The sequence below is a fragment of the Peromyscus eremicus genome, chromosome 1 (assembly GCF_949786415.1).
Source record: "Peromyscus eremicus chromosome 1, PerEre_H2_v1, whole genome shotgun sequence".
Lineage (NCBI taxonomy): Eukaryota > Metazoa > Chordata > Mammalia > Rodentia > Cricetidae > Peromyscus > Peromyscus eremicus.
The window spans coordinates 122,664,778-122,682,139 of record NC_081416.1 but is presented as its reverse complement, the minus strand read 5'-3'; the positions used below and the strand labels follow the sequence as shown (position 1 = coordinate 122,682,139).

Sequence of the window (17,362 nt, the reverse complement as noted above, 5' to 3'; positions counted from 1 at the left end):
AAACTGTAGCCTCCCTTTTCTGTGGGAAAGGCAACAAGCCAGAGAACTTTAGTGGTCTTCAGCTACCTCCTTTCACTCCAAACTTCGAGGATTTGGGGAGCATCCACTGGCAAGCAGTATTTCATGGGCTTAGGGTGTCATGTGAACGTTCAGCTGGGATGTTACTGTGAAGCTGTTGACCTTTATTTTTCAATCTACCCCCTTCTGAAAAGGCTAGAGTATAAGTATTCTGCTGTCTGTGGACTTCCCTCTTCAATCTCTAAGGAAAGCTGAGTGGGCATCACTCAGACTTGGGGTTACACTTACGGTGCCACGGGTGACATCGACAACTTTTAGGTGGCATTTTTTTCATATATATTTTTGTTGACAACTTTGATTTTATTCTCATCTATTTCTTCTTTTTGTTTCAGTGTCCTGGGTCATGAAACTTAGTCCACAGCAAGCCCCATTATATGTGAGTAAATAATGTGGTTTATTTTGATTTTATGCTTATTTGTGTTTGTTTATTATGATCACCTTGAAATCTCATGTGGTAGAAATTAGGAAAGAAAGCTTTGTACATCTACATACAGCTTTACTGATGTGTGTGTGTGTGTGTGTGTGTGTGTGTGTGTGTGTGTATACACACACTTTTGAAATCAAGCTTGGTTTAGTAAGTTCTAAATGACTAATATGTGCATGGAACTAAACTGAGAACAAATACTACTTTACTATTTGAAGACATCTAGTCAGTGTGATAGTTTGTACATGTGAAACGAATTGCCCTGCAGTGCTGCTGTGCTCTCTTGTACTTTTTCACCTGGAGAGCATTTCTGTAAAAGTAGGATGGAGATCTTCATGCCCTTTGAGGTTCCCTGCATTACAACTATGTGACACTGTGTGCCATTGGCCAAAATACTACTATCTTAGGACTCTGGCTAAAGCAGGCATATCATTTCCCTAAAGTAAGGGCATTGTAAGGGGAAATGACTAAATGCACAAATCTAGGCTGAATAAGGTGCATTCTAGATAATTTTTTTCTTATTGCTATAGAAATGAATTGACTCCATGAGGGTGGGAAAAAGTGTCTGTGGGTGAGGAGGCAGCCAGAACCGTGAGAAGAAGCCCTGAGGCCTTGTGTTGTAGTGGCTTGGAGACTGAGAGAAGCCCTCTGTAACAGGATTTGAGTCACCTTGAAAAAACAAGGGCCCTTTAGTTGTTTCAAAAGTCTCCACAATTTGTTTAGGGCGAAGGACAGATGTTGGAGCAGTGGGAGGCAGTGAGGATCTGTTGGCAGAGTGATTGTGTATCTATGGGAAATATCTGTTGAGACTTTTTGCCATCTAAAAATTGGGTAATTTGTGTCAGTTTTAGAAACAGATTCCTTGTCAGATTTGTGATATGAAAAAATTGCTGTTCTGTTCACTGCCATTTCACTTTTTAAAAAGATTTCATTTTTGTGTGTATGAGTGTTTTGCTTACATATATGTGTGTGCACCACATGTGAGCCTTGAGCCATTGTAGATGAGAAGTGTGTGTTGGATTTGGATCCCCAGGAACTGCACTTATGGGCGGATGTGAGTTACCATGTCAGTGCTAGGAATGGAAACCCCGTCCGTGGCAAGAACATCAAGTACTCTTTCCTGCTAAACAATTTCTCTAGCCATGATACTCCACTTTCTTGATGGCATAGAAGTGCAAAAATTTCAGTTTTGACGGTGTCCATTTTATTACCTCTTTTATCATTTATGTTTGATATCTTATTCAAGAATAATTCCTTGCTTATATCAAGTTCACAAGGATTTACTCCCAGATTTTCATCTAGGAATTTAGCAGTCTATCTTTTTTAAAAAACTTAATATTTTCTTATTGATTCTTGGGGAATTTTACGTCATGCACCCCAATCACCCTCATTTCCCAGTCCTTCCGTGTCTGCCCCCACCCTCGTCACCTTCTCCCCCCAAAGGGAAAAAAACTGGTCTCACTGACCCCGTTGGGCAACACCTGCTCCTGTATCAACCCCAGCCTTCTCTCACTCCTGCCATAGCTGCTGGGCCTCCAGTTCTGCGGTGTAGGGACTGCTCTGCTCCTCCATCTTTCCCGCCTCTCCATCACATATTCGTTCCTTGTAGTGACATTGGGAGCTGCAGCGTGTCATGAAGTATGCCCCTTTTTCCAAACAGCCTTATTTGCAGATGTTCATTGCATGAGTCGTTGGCCTGATTCAAGGCCTCTGACTTCTACTACGCCTTCAATACTGGGCCCTTGCCAAGACTCCTCTCGGATAGCCTCCTGTTGCCCAGAGTTATGGAGATCCTGCATCAATGGTTCCTCAGGACAGGCCCCTTCTCATGCTCCAAGCAGCTTTTAGGTGGGATACATGTTGGGGTGGGCTGACTCAAAGCCCTGGATCTGGGCCTGGGTGGTAGCTGAGTTGGTCAGCTGGGGCCTCCCAGGCTGCTGTGGGAGGGGCCGGACCAGGTTAGCAAGGCCCGCAGACATCACCATGGGTTCAGGCGGCAGCCCAGACCATAGACATGGCCTTTGGTGGTAAACCGGCCATGGAGAGCAATGTGGCCTCTGGCTGCATCAGGATGACTGACCAACTCATGGTCCTTTGCAGCTGCACAGACCTTGAGTCTCATCAAGGCCTCAGGTGGCTATGCATGCCATCCAAATCAACAACACCCCCCACACCCTCACCCCGAGTGAAACCTGAGGATACCACCAAGTCATCAGTCAGCGCTTACATCCTATATCCACATGGATCTCTGGCTTCCTCACAGCCTGGGGCAGTGATGGACCATAGACACCAACATGGCCTCCAGGCTGCTGTGTGCCATCCCGCCATCCCACCATCCCACCATCCCACCATCCCACCGACCCTACTGGGTAATGACTCACCTGTCACTGCCATCATGTCTTCAGTTCCGCCTTTCTCCATAGGGCACACACAGCTCCGTTTTTCTGTCTTTTCTACCTCTTCATCACATATTTGTTGATCATAGTGGCATCCGCCACCCTGTGCCACGTGGCTGGGACAGCCTGGGTGTGTCTTCCACTGCTGTGGGGCCTCAAATGTCACTCTTACTACACATGTAAGTTATTGGTTGATTCTGTTGGTACTTAAAAGGCACCCACATCAGCAGTCTTTATCTTAATCCACAAACTATGATTCTGTTTTGTATACAGCAAGAGAGATTTGAATTGTGGATCCTGAGATGGGAGATTATCCTGGATTATGTGGATGGCCCATTACCCGTTGTAGTCTTTTTTTTTTTTTTTTTTTTTTTTTTAATTTAAAGACTGAGCTTCTTTGTGTAATCTTGGCTGGCATGGAATTTGCTTTGTAGACCTAGCTGGCCTGAACTCACAGAGATTTTCCTAAGTGCTGCGATTAAAGGTATGTGCCACCATGCCTAGTTTCATATGGTTCCTTTAAAAAAATTATTTCATTTTATGTGAATGAGTGTTTTTGCTTACATGTATGTGCACTGTGTGCATGCCTGGTGCTTACTGAGGTAAGAAGAGAGCAATGGATCCCCTGGATGGGTATGTGCTGCTATGTGGGTCCTGGGAATCGAACCTGGGTCCTCAGCAAGAGTAGCAAGTGCTCTTAACTGCTGAATCCAGCCCCATGGCAGGGTTCTTAAAAGTGAGACAGAGTGAGGAGAGTCAGAGAAATTTGAAGATGCCCTGCAGCTGGCTTTAAATGTGGAGAAGTGGGGCATGGGCCAAGGAGTGTAGCCCATAGTAACAGGGGGAAGTAAGTGAACACTTATCTAACGGCATCTAGGGAGGAACACAGCTCCTCTGAGTTCAAGGCCATCTTGATTTACATAGGGAGTTCTAGGCCAGCCAAGACTATATAGTGAGACGTTATCTTTTCTGCAATGTATGTATGTATGTATGTATGTATGTATGTATGTATGTATGTATGTATGTATAAAGCTTAATCTGTGGTTTTGTGAATGATAATTGTGAAAGAGAAAAGAGCGCAAAAGAGATGAGGTAAAATTCTTTCTGAACTTACTGTCGTGGACTCTCAGATGTAGAATATTTATAGAATCAATAAGCATTTGGGAATCACCTGCTTTGCCCGTTTTATGTTAGACATAAGGAGATTGAGTTTAGAACATGTTGTGATAAAGTAGCACAGCTATGATTGGAAGCTGTTTTCTAGATGAGTCAGAAAGCACTATAAACATGTTAAATTTTAAAAAGCTTCATTCTGGAGGCAGGAGAGATGGCTCAGTAGGTAAAGTATGGGGACCTGAGTTCAGATCCCCAGCACACAGGTAAAAAGCCAGGTGTGGCTGGGAAGCAGAGACAGGAAGATCCTGGGAGTTTTCTGTGCAGCTATTCTGGCCAATTAGTAAACTCCACGGTCAATGAGCGATTGTCTCAAAAAAATGTACATAGTGATAAGAAAGAGACCAGGCTTTGATTTCTGGCCTCATACATACATATGTACACACACACACACACACACACACACACACACACACACACGTGGGGGGTAGGGGGAGAGAACAACAACAATAAGCAAAAAACACAATTCCTTTAGAGATGCAAGACTCAAGTAAGCACATTATATATGATTATTATATGGTATCATAGATATGTGTAAAGGAATTGAACAGGCTCTACAGAAGAATGCCTTAAGCTTCAGCTTACAAATATGTCTGTCAGCAGTCATACTTAGTGGCAGTTTGTTATGTCTTTTAAAAAAGAGTAACAGTATATTCCATTCTCAATTAACTGAATTAAGACAAGTAGGTATTATACGGCAGTGCATTAGCCATGGAGTCAGTATTGAGCAAAAGGTCAAAGATTATTGTCTTACTTAGGGTTTCTATTGCTGCGATGAAACACCATGACCAAAAGGCAAGTTGGGGAGGAAAGGGTTTATTTGGCTTGTACTTCAGCATTGCTGTTCATCACTGAAGGAAGTCAGGACAGGAACTCAAAACAGGGCAGGATCCTGGAGGCAGGAGCTGATGCAGAGGCCATGGAGGGGCAGTGTTTACTGGCTTGCTTCCCATGGCTTGTTCAGCCTGCTTTCTTACAGAACCCAGGACCACCGGCACAGGGATGTCACCACCCACCATGGGCTGGGCCCTCCCCCATTGATCACCAATTGAGAAAATGCTTTACAGCTGGATCTCAAGGGGGTATTTCCTCAGCTGAAGCTCCTTCTCTGATGACTCTAGCTTGTTTAAGTTGACACGCAAAACTACCCAGTTCAATTATGTTGAAGTTTTCTTTTAAATTACATGTTTGAGGTCGGGGGCGGGGGGGGGGCTGTCTTGAGTAGAGGAGAGAAAACTGCTGTGATAGAAGGAAAACCATCCTGAGAACTTTCATCTCTAAGTTAAGATGAAGAGAATGGACTCCGCATAATGACTTTACTCAGTCTTTGAGTAGAGTTTCATACAAAATAATTTGCAGTAGTTAAACATGGGAGCCAGGCACGGTGGCACACACCTATAGTCCCAGCAGTCATGAGGCTGAGGCAGAAGGATCACTATGTGTTTGAGGTCAGCCTGGGTTACAGAGTGAGGCCCTGCCTCAAAATAAGAGTTGTACACTGTACAGATGCTTGTATTCTGAAATAATTCAAATGAGGCTGCCTTAATGCATAATTATTTCTTGGAGATGTTCTCAGTGGATGTAGAGTCGCTGGGTTGGAACTTAGAAGACCCATAGCTAAGTGCGTGTGTGTTTTCCTCACGTGTTAGTCCTTGCATGAGTACAGCCTCATGGCAGAGAAGCCAATGGCGACACTACATGACATGCACGATGTGTTTCTTGCCCCTCCACAAAAGTATTAGTTGTTGGCAGATGGATCACAAGGCGTATGTGGTTCTCTCAAGTGGAGGTGGTTAAAAACTGAAAAGTTTAGGAATCTCCTTTTCTGTGTGATGATCTTGATAGTATAGTGAGAATAAAAATGAGAGACAGTGGGAGATGCAAGAATTTTTTTTTAAAAGAACAACAGAATTAAATGCTTTATTTAAAATGAGAAGTGAACCAGTAACGAATGATTGACAGGGGATTGAGAATTTGGGTGTGACAGTTGACGCCATTGTCCACAATAGAGGGGGCAGGAGGTAATATACTTCTTTAAATACATATGACACATAGCTTTCCTATGAGAGGGTGGCCTTGGAACTCTAGGACAAACACTGAAGTGGAGATAGTCTGTGTCATTACTAAAGTACTGGTATTTTTGACTGTGAGAAGAGATATAGGAGTGGATGGCTTTAGAATGGGGGACTGTTGAGGAAGAAGGCCAAGCTGAGTCAGGAGAGGAGTTCCAGAAAGCTTTCAGGCATATTCACTAAGAGATCCATGTGTCTGATGCACCCACAGGGTAGCTGTTGAGCCCCAAGATGTCGACGATTATGGCCCAACACAAAATCATGAATTTGAGGAATTCGATTTTGTGGTTTTCAAGCATGGACTTTGTAGGTGACAACATTGTGTAACCGTGTCAAAAGTTTGGGCATGTCTATGAATTAATATTTGAGCCTTTAGCACTTTATTCCGGGAATACTTAATTTCAGTCACACATCAGGATTAGAAGTGAAAATTGGGCTGGAGCTGGGGAAGCTCATTCTTTACTTCAGGTGTCTTCTTTGTCCCAGCACTTGTCCCTGATGCTGGCGATGTAGCCGTGAACCTCGCAGAAGGCCTCTTGGCACTTGCCTCTCATTGAGGAGAGGATGACAACTGATGCAGAAAAAAATTTAAAGAGGAAAAAATGTTTTATGAAAATAAACCCAGAGAATATGATGGTGCCTGCGTAGGGGCTCTTTTGGGCTAGGTGGCGGGGAAGGCCTCTGAGGGCCATGTCACTGAAACAGAGACCTGGGTGGCTTGGGGGAGCAGGTGATGTGCAGATCTTCAAAGGAACCAGTGCAGAAGCCCCATGTGAAACTGGCTTGATGACATAGAGGAATAGGAGACAGTGCTTGGGCTTAGTGAGCACTCAGGCTGGAAAGGTCCAGTCTTCTGTGGATGAGATTAGAAACATAGGGAATAAGGGGAAAGCTAGATTTTGTAGGTTATCACAGACCCTTGGGTAATCTCCCTGGACCCATCATCCCTCACAGGGAAGGACAGGACCTGTCTTTATGTGCCCTAAAAGCTAACCCCATAATAGCCGGAGTCTTTTAGAATGCTGGGCTCTATCCTAATGAGCATGTGCTGGGCTTGGGAAGCCTGGATTTTAGGTAGTTTAAGCATATGTGTTTTAGACTACACATATGAAAAAAAAATAGTTTGTCTTTCTAGTCACTGAGATCAGTATTGTAGCTGTAAGTAGATCCTTTTGAACTGAGGATTGATAGTGTAGTAGATGAGTCATTTCACTTAGGACAGTGCAATAGAGATTCTGCTTTTGGAAAAGTTCTTTCATGGCTTTATTACTTTGGGAGGGTATCATGGTTAATCTCTCTTTCTCTCTCTTTTAAAGATTAATATAGTTACGACATTTCTCCATTCTTTTCCTTCTCTCCAAATCCTCCCTGCCCTCTTTCAAATTCATGGTTTCTTTTTTCACTAATTGTTATTGCATGAATATATGTATATATATGTGCATACATATTTTTAAATATAACCTTTCCAGTCTATATAATGTTATTTGTATGCGTGTTTTCAGGGCTGACTATTTGGCACTGGTTAAGCAGTTAGTGTGCTCTTCTCTGGGGAGGGCCACTTCTCCCACGCCCAGCTTTCTTCAATTGTCTGTAGTTCTTTTGGTGGTTAATCTTGATTGCCGATGTGACAGGCTTTAGGAGACAAGCCTCTAGATGTGTCTGTGAGGTATTTAACCGAAGAGGAAGGGCCCACCCTGAATGTGGGCGATATGATCCCCGTGGGTTGGTCCTAGGCTGAACAAAAAGGAAAAAGCATGACCAGCATTCATTTCTCTGTTCCTTGACTGGACAAAATTGGCCAGCTGCCCCATGGTCTTGCAGCCATTATGGACTGTATATAGCTCCTTAAACCACAAGGTGAAATAAATCTTTTAAGTTTCTTTTGTCATGTATTTTTGTCAGAGTCACAGAAGAGTTATTAATAACTAAAACAAAAAGGAAAAACATTTCCAAAGTTTGTTGTTAGTCCGTTTGTGAACCTAAGTGGTAGTTGATAGAATTTTAGTATAGTCATTTCACTATCTTATTTCTTTGACTACCACTGGTATGAAACACTGATTTGTGCCACTGGTAATTTTTCTAGATAACAACTCCTTTTAAAAAAAATGATAAAGCATATTTAGGCAATACCTTACAGTTTAAAAGGCATGCCATACTTATGTCATTTAGTTCTCACAGCACAGTTGTTATGGTAGAAAAACATGAGTTCAAGATGGTTCATTTAGTAAATGGCAGGGTGGGGCTTTTCCTAGAAACTGATTCAAATTCATTTTTTTCTTCCGTATACCAAGTGGTTGTGAAGCCCCACAGCTGTTCTATAAGCTGTGAAAATCTTACACTTTCATAGATAAAGTTCTTTTGTCTTTTGACTCACTCAAGTTTAATCTTCTATTTCATTTTAAAATTTTTAATTATTTCATTTGAAATAAATTTAAACTTAACAAATTACAGTGATATTAACCTCTATTAACTTTTCGTGTCATCTGCTTATCATTTACATTGTGTTTATATTTTAAACCATTTGAAAGTTGATATTATTCCATTCTTTTAGGTATTTTCTCCTAACTAGGATATTTTCCTTTATAACCTAGTTATCCTTTATAACCCTAGATCCCAGCTGGTGGTCTGTTTTGAGAAACTGGAACCTTTACAGAGTGGAGCTTAGCCGGAAGAAGTGGGTCACTGGGGTACAGGCCTTAAGGGTGATAGTCTAGCCTCACTTACAGGCCCCAGTGTCTACATGGCATGATCTGTTGAGACGAGCAAGCTTTCCCACACTCCCACTTGCTGCATACCTTGTCAGCCCTAATGGACTTTACCTCCTTAAACTTTGAGCCAGAATAAGTCCTTCTGCCTTTAAGTTGTTTCTTTTCAGGTGTTTGGTCACAACAATAAGGAAAAAAAACTAATGCTAATGTCAGTAGAAAGCTCATTGTAAATAACACATTACTTGAGGTTTGAGCAGAACGTTGTCTTTACCTTTGTATACCAGAATCTTTTTGTCTTAATTTTTATGTGTATGGGTGTTTTGCTTGCATGTATGGATGTGCAGCATGTGCATGTCTGGTGTTCACAGAAGGCAGAAGAAGGTGTCAGATTTCCTTAGAGCCACAGGTAGTTGTGAGTCACTGCATGAGTGCTAGGAAAAAACCTGAGCTTTCTCTCCAGCTTCTGGTTCTCAACAATTGCAGTTCCCAACTGAACTGTAACAAATATACCTAACATGGATGCAGTGGGTACCCAGTGAGTGTTTGTGAGTAAGTGAAAAATAGTTCAGATTAAATTATAAAAATGTGTAGAATTTACGTAGTTTAGATTGAACAACTGCTTTATTTGAGGTGTATGTGTATGTGTGTGTGTGTGTGTGTGTGTGTGTGTGTGTGTGTGTGTGTGTGTGTGTGTAGGCCTTGCTGGCCTGAAACTACCTTTATAGACCAGACTGGCCTTGAACTCAGAGATCCCCTTGCTGCCTTCCAAGTGCTCAGATTATAGGCGTGCACCACCATGCCCAGCAATTGTCAATATTCTATGAACACAGTGCATGTGCACTTTGGTCTTCTTGCTCTAAAGAATAAAAGTATGGCCTTACTGGAGCAGTAAGGAGTAAGAGATGCTGTCAGCCAGTCAAAGGAAAGCCAAGCACGTAAAGGAAAGTGTTTAATAAACAGTGAGGCCCTACCATCTGATCCACCACTAAGTACTACCCGATTGAACAACTTGTCACTTGTAACAGTAAATAAATCCTCCTCTAGACTAACAGCCAAAACGGAAGCCAGGTTTTTAGATGTTGGAAGGAGGCAGAAAGGGTCTTTGTTGCCTCTTAGGCCCAAGGTACAAGGGAACAGTAGGTATAGGTGTCAAGAGTTAGGAGACTTGGACTGAATTCCTTAGTTTATATATGGGGTGGCAGTGGTGGAGAATGAATATTAATGTGAGTGTATCTTTACTACTTTACACCAAGTAAATTCTTTATAGTTAGCTCTGCATGTAGGTGGCCTTGTGAGAAAGTCTAAGCCTGGGGAGTAGTTTGATGAGCCATAGGAATTACTGTCTTTTAGGGGCTGTTGAGTTGTGTCTTCTAGGAGAGCGAGCAAACTAAGCAAGGAAGAGACTGAGGGAATTGCCTGTAGTCTTCCCTAGGATGGGTCTGATCAGAATCTTCAGAGAATTGGCTCAGTCAGTGTGAAGGGGAACAGGACTTGAGCTGATTTGACTTTAAGACAACATGCAAAGAGAAGTTGTAGGATAAGAATTAGAATAAATGGACTAAGAGAAATGTAGCAATTGGAAGACTGAAGGAGAGCAAGTATTTGAATCAAGCATTGAGTTTTCTAGGTGGAACAAACAGATAAGGTTTAGGACATCTTCATGAACTATAGAAACATAGAATAGTTTGAAATAAGTGGGAGAAATACTCTAAGTCATATTTTATAACTTTTGACATAGTTGAATAGCCATCTCCCTGAAGTAATCAGCCAAATACTTCATCCTTATACTCAGAGCATCCTTAAAAGGATGATGAGTTTTTAACCCTGAGCCAATGAGGTCAAGGCAGTAGAACATAAAGGTATTTCTCAGAATTCAGCTTCTGCATTTTCGGATACTTTTTCTGTATTAGAACAGTGTTCTTTACTGGTTTCTGAAGTGGTCCAGTGGGCTTTAAGTCTACTGTGGTTAATACTATTTTTAGCTGTAACTCTAGAGGAGACTGCTTATGCCAAACACTCTCCCAGATGGTTTATATTGGATGTTGGCAATTTGATAAAATGACCAGAAGAACACATTTAAGGAGGGAAAAGTAGGGGTGTATTTCTCATATTCTTCAGTTGCAAATTGCTTTTTTATGGCTCTGAGGCTGTTTGTTTACTTTTTGGCTGCGGGGCCAGGGGGAGAGTTTCCATCAAATACATTTACTCTTTGAGGAGACACAAAGGCACCCCTCCAGCAAAGTAAATACCTTTAAAAGTTCTTTAAAATATTTAATTTGATGATACAGTCACACATGAGAGAAAAATTCTTTTTCAAGACAGATTCCAAGGTAATACATGGGTTAATAGTCATTATCTACCCTGTGTTTAGGATAAGACTCCTGTTTATTAGATTTTCAAGGGGAAGAGCCATTTCAATTGCAAAACAAATTTCCAGAACCCCAACAAATATGGTTTATTATGTTGTCCTTTCTCTCTCCTTTTCCCCTGGTACCAATATTTTTGCATGTAATAGCTTCTGAGATGAGACAAAAACATCCTGATAATTGACAAATACCATAAGAAAAAAAAAAAAAAAGAATAGCCGGTAGTAGATGTCTTTCCTTATTTAAGTTATGCAAAACTTAACCATATCTAGTGATTTTAGCTGTTTCCATTAGACTAAACCACAGCTGTTATTGTCTGTTTTTCAAAGAAAAGGAAAACTATTTAAAATGACATCTTCAATTGGGGAAAGGTACTATGGCTCAAAGTTAATATGCATTGCCTAATATGCTCTTCATAATAAGTATGTCAGGCTTGCTTAATATTTCCACTTTACATCCTGGCAAGTGAGTTCAAAAAGATCCTTCATCCACCCCAATGCACTTGTATTCAGATCTAAATAGGCCCAGAAGCCATATGCAAAGGGCTTCTCCATTTGGCATCTGGATATTGACAAAGAATGAATGACTTAGGGCTACCACATTGGATTTTTTTCCCACTTTGGACTTGTTTCCAGCCTCCTAGCCATTTGTACTTTGGGCATTGGATTAATGTGCTTGTTGATGATCATTAGAACAGATTTCAGTCCATATCTCATTAGAATCATCATCTAATAGTACTAATACAGGTACTGTGTTGAGAGAGAGGTACCTGTAAAAAAAATGTTTGACCACTTAAAAAATATTCTTAAATGTTGTTTGCTAAGTCAAAATTGGGAAGAACCACTGAACTTAGGGTACCTGTTAGTGTTCTCAGTTGCCTTAGTAGGAAAGGGGACCAATTTGTTACAATTTGTTAGTGGGGACCCCCCCCTTACACAATATACATTCCCTCCCTGCCTCCTCCTCCCTCTCCCTCCCCCTCTCCCTCTTCTTTTCCCTCCTCCCCGTACCCCCACCCTTTCCTGGGAAATGTGTTTTCACAGCAGGAACTGAAATAATCTGTGACTCACTTTGCAGTTAGGTTATATTTTGTTCCTACCATGGGCCTTATCAGCATTCTGCCATCTTAAGTGGATTATCTCTTTTAACAGTACATTTCTGATAGGTCTGCTTTAACATTTCATTGGCTAGTGGCTCTATCAAGCTAGATCTGAGAATTATATTTAAATGCCAGTACTTTGTACTTAAATAACAGTACTTTTTTAATAGTAGTACTAGTGTTAGAAGATAAAAGGAAATCAGCTGTTGCTCCACAGTATGGTTTTACAGAGAAACATTTTGTTTCCGTCTGTTGGACTTTTTAATCAGTTTCCAGTAGTTTGAGCTTTCCATTTTAAGTGGCATTTTTAGAACTAACAAACGTGGTTTTCAGTGACTATTTAAAGGATACATTTTATAATAGCTTTATATTTCCTAAGCTTTCAAATAATACTGAGGAAGTTAAATTTTCCATTTAGTACTTGAAGAGGAGTCTTGCTGGCCACTGAAGATTGAAATATAATGTTCTGTCTGTTTTAATTCGTTCAAAATAGATATTATGAAGCACTTGTTACGTGAGGTGGAGATCAGGTCTTAGAAGACTAGACGTGTTGCACTCATAGTGAAGCTCAGATTGCTAGAAGGAGGCGATACTGGCAGAACTGATGGGGACCCTCAGAAAAGATGGCTTCTAGAACACCCCCACTCCCAAAACGTAGAATGCTGGACTTGGAGCCAGCAAACCAGAATCCTGTAATCCTGATGCCCACTCAAGTCTAGTCATGAACCAACTGGCCAAAAAGGTTAGTTTTAAAAGCTCTTGGTGAATTAAATTGGAACAGTTTGGGTAGATTTATGTCTTCCAACATGGCTGATAAAGCAATCCATCAAAGATAAACAGGAAGTTGTCATGTAGGTTGTTATTTCGAAAAGGACAAGTACCCAGCTTCTCTTAAGGCCAGCTTCCTGGGTAAATTGTTAATAGGTTTTGAAGTCCCTGTTAAAGTGTGTGTTATTGAATATAGTGTCAGTTATGCCACCAGTAATGGTGACTTTCAGAGGACCACTCTGTTATTGGAACTAGCACTTCATATTTATGTTTCACAGTATTTTTTATGTCATTTTGAATTTTTCACAGGTTCTTTGTGTGGACATGGATAACGAAGGCCACATCTGTTTTGTAGTGCAAGCAGTATAGGTCATGGATGCAAACAGGACTGATAAGATCCCATAGGTTTTTTGAATTTGCCCATGGACTGCCTATAAAAACTGCAGCTAAATGCAAATTAGTGTTTTGACATCAGCATTTAGGGGGTTTAAAGATCCCTAGCTGTGGGTGGTGCTATGCTGAGTTGGTGGAATGCTAGGAAATAAACGACTTCCAATACATTGTTTGTTACTTGCTTTGAAATACCCCCCACCCCACCCTCCCACAACACACACACCACCACCACCACCACCACCACCACCACCACCACCACCACCACCACCACCCAACCATTCAGCTTTCAGGATGAATTTGCTGGCATTTGTCTGTATGGTGCTCTGCCTTATCCTTCACCCTTCTACGGAATCCATCATGCCTCTCTCTAGTCTCCGCTGTGCTTTGCAGACCACTTAACACTTCTAACACTTCAGATGCGTTTTTGTGTATGTGTTCTCCCCATTTACTCTGTTGCACATTTCTTGAGAGGTTGAGGGTAGTACTTGAATTTTGTTTTTTATTGCTTTCAGTTTTGCTTGTGCTTCTGTATCTCAGTGCCTTGCGTGTAATAGGCATGGTAGTTTTGGTTAAATGTTCTCAAGTAGGACTCCCAGTCATCCTCAGGAAAGAGCTTTGCCCCATGTGTGAATAACTGTTTGATCATTTGAAAGGAGGAGGGTTAAGATTTATGTCCTCAAAGGGAAGATAAGAGATGAAACTGCGCCGGAGAACTTTGTGATCTGGAGCAAGTGGCAGAGTGTTATTTTGTTTTGACCTCTGTGGTGGGGTTTTCAGTGAGAACCTCGGGACTGACGGTGCAGTGAATTTTAGCCAAACTTCTGTCCCATATCTCTGTTACATTTACTTGGAACTCTCTGTGTTGTGCTTTCTTAGTAATCTTGTTCTACTGGTCTGACAGAGCAAATGAATTAGGAATTGTGTTCTTATTTTATGGAAGAAGAAATTGGAGTAAGATTTATATTTTAAAGTTACCCGTGTCTATTTGAAGATGGAAGTTTTTCATTGCTTCTTTGAGACTTGAGATGAGACTATTAATATTCTTTTTTAGTTAAAAATTTTTATTTGTGTGTTTGTTTGATTTTATGTCAGGTGCGTACAGGTATCTGAAAAAGCCAGAAGGGGGCACCAGATTCCTTAGACCTGGAGTTACAGGCAGATGTGAGCCACCCAGTGTCCAGAGCGTCCAGCATGGTTGCTGGGAAACTGAACTCAGATCCTCTGTAAGAGCAGTGAGTGGTCTTAACCTCTGTTAAGCCATCTCTCCAATTTCCTCGTTCTTGCTCTTAAAATTATTTATTTATGTATTTCATTCATTGATTTATCTATTTAATTTGTGTGTATGGGCACAAGTGCCACAGCATGCCCGTGGAGGTCAGAGGGCCAGCTTGCAGGGTCAGTGTCTCTCTCCCTTATCATGTGGGCTGGTCAGATCCAGCTCAGGTCTCCAGGATTGGGAGAAAACACCCTTACTTGCTGACCCATCTCCCTGGCTCTGTTTACTCCTTTTTAAACCAAGAAAGAGCTGTTGGCTCTTGTATATCCTTGGAGCCCTCCACAAAACTCTGTTTGATTAACTGCTGACCCCATGTGATATACAGAGCATCTGGCAGCTGGGGTGGAATTCTCAGCTGTCTCTCTTTGTTTTGTCCACAGAAGGAAATGTGAGTTTTTATCTTACTGCTCAGAGCAATGGTACATGTCCTTTTTTGGTTCATGGGGACCCACCAATCTGGTTGTGGGCTCATTTCCTACCTTTTTTTGTTGTTATCTTGCGTTTGTCTGAGAGTCAGGAATGACTTAACCTACTCTTAATGAACATAGAATTATGAGGTATCTTTGGCATTCCAAAATTCTACTTTGAGGTTTTGCTGGCATTGTCTAGTTTCTTTGTTGTATATGAGATCCAGGCAGCAAAACCTAAGAAAGTTAGGTCTGCCATTATTTATCTTCTTCCTGCTTGAAGCCTACTTTCCAGATCTCAGTGACATTTACTATTCTGGTCACATCTAATGGTATGGTTCTACATTTGGTCTGCATCTTACTCAGAATTAAAAGTGTTTTGCCTTCTTGGCTGGCAGAGAAAGGATGTTTGGAAGACATGATACACTGAGGCCCAGCCATAGTTTTTTCTGCTTACTCTGGAATTGGGAATACTGACTCTTTTCTTCCAGCTGTGATGTATTTGTGTATATGCATGTACCCATGCGGGAGGGAGTGGCAGAAAAGTGTACTGTATTGTAGCTGTAATCTTACGAACTTTTGATTAGTTAACACCTGCTGGTACTTACATAGTACGCTGTGTGCTCTACTTTATTTTCTTGTATAATCCTAATAACTTCATGAGATGACTACGCTGTTTAAAGAGGAGACAATGTCAGAACACTCATGTCACTCTATGGAGTATGAAGCTAGCAAGGGACTTCATAACTCAAACCAGGTCCCGTCCCGTGTGTCCCGTCCCGTCTCCGTCGTCCGTCCCCCCCCGTCTCCCCCCCCCCCCCCCCCCCCCCCCCCCCCGTCAAGTTAGCAATACATATCTATTCTTAATTGTTAGGCACCTGACCAGATTTTTTGGAAACTTCTGTGCTTTCTCATGTGTGGAAGGGTAGCTTAGAAGCTTGCTGCACTAGCTTCATTGATGATTGGAGGAGAAGGAAGAGAATCAAGGATAATAAATAACCAAAGATGATACGATAGTGGATAACTGAGAGCTGGGTGAGTGCAGTAGCCAAGCTAATCTGCTCCGTTTGGATCAGCAACAGAGTAATAAGGGTATAGCTTAAGTATCTTGTTCCCAGGGAGGGGAAGAGAGAGGATAGAGAGTCAAGAAAGACTGATGTTACCTAGCAGCTTTCAGCTCTTTCTTGACATTCTAACATGAAAAACAAAAACCATGTTTGTCTGCAATTTAAGCAAATACCTGATTCTGTTTCAGAAGGAAGAATGTCTCTGTGTTGACCAATTATTTGAGCAGTTACATAGTTATGAAACAGTCTTGAGAGAGGGAGATGTTGCCTTTTACACAAAGACTACCAGGAAATCTAAGTGCAGCACCCTCCAAACAGTTTAGCGGTGCTTACTTACCAATAACAGGCTGAGAAGTGAGCAGCGTATAGCAACCGAAAGAACTTGGAAGAACTTAGAACTTTAAGAACTCCGTTCTCCTAAGGGACACTTCTTATTACATGACTTTCCATACATTAAATGGTTTCCAAGAAGCATCTTGTATTTTGGTTTCCGTTTCATCTTAAGTCTCAAAATTCTTGTGTTTGGGAGAAAATCTCTTCCGCAGAGAAAGAAACAATGTATTGGGCGCCATCTGCTGGTTTTGTCTCACTAGAACAAAGAAGTGGAGCCTGCAAACCTCTGCATCTGCTTCTGTCATGGCGTTGCCAGAATGACGAAGCTGGAAGACAGTAGCAACTTCATTATTAGCAGTATTGTTTAAACTGACTTCTGTTAACATTGAAGAGAGAGGACTGCAATTAACTGGCATGTACAGGAAGACATTAAACGAAGATTGTTAAGTGGGGTTTAATAGTTATCATTATCTGTCAAAAAAAAGACCATCAAACAAAATTGTATGATATTTTCTGCTAATGAAATCAACCCTAGCCTGTATCTGCAGTGACCTAGTTGGTGCTAAAATCAGTAAATTAATTCCTCAGTTGATTTCTGTTTATATGTTAAGGAAAGTTAAGGGCTTTGCTTTGCTGGTTGGGAGTGGGTTTTACCAAGGCTTTTGGAATGTGACTGGGTAGTTTCCTCTAAGAAAGTAGGTATTATATAGATAGGGGTGATCCTATTATAGTCTTCTTATCAGGAGGAGTGTTTTTGAGTCTCTCTGGTTCTTTTTTAACTGTCATTTTCTGGACTTGAGCT

At 41.4% G+C, this 17,362-nt stretch overlaps 1 protein-coding gene across 1 annotated transcript in view; it reads left to right on the top strand.

The window, feature by feature from the left end:
* Window positions 1-415: 415 nt before the first annotated feature.
* Akap13 (A-kinase anchoring protein 13) overlaps window positions 416-17,362 on the top strand; it is a 219,744-nt gene continuing 202,797 nt past the window's right edge. Inside the window, exon 1 of the mRNA XM_059272911.1 lies at window positions 416-454. Within this exon, the coding sequence (XP_059128894.1) occupies window positions 422-454 (33 nt within the window). The 5' untranslated portion in view covers window positions 416-421. The remainder of the gene's footprint in view (window positions 455-17,362) is intronic.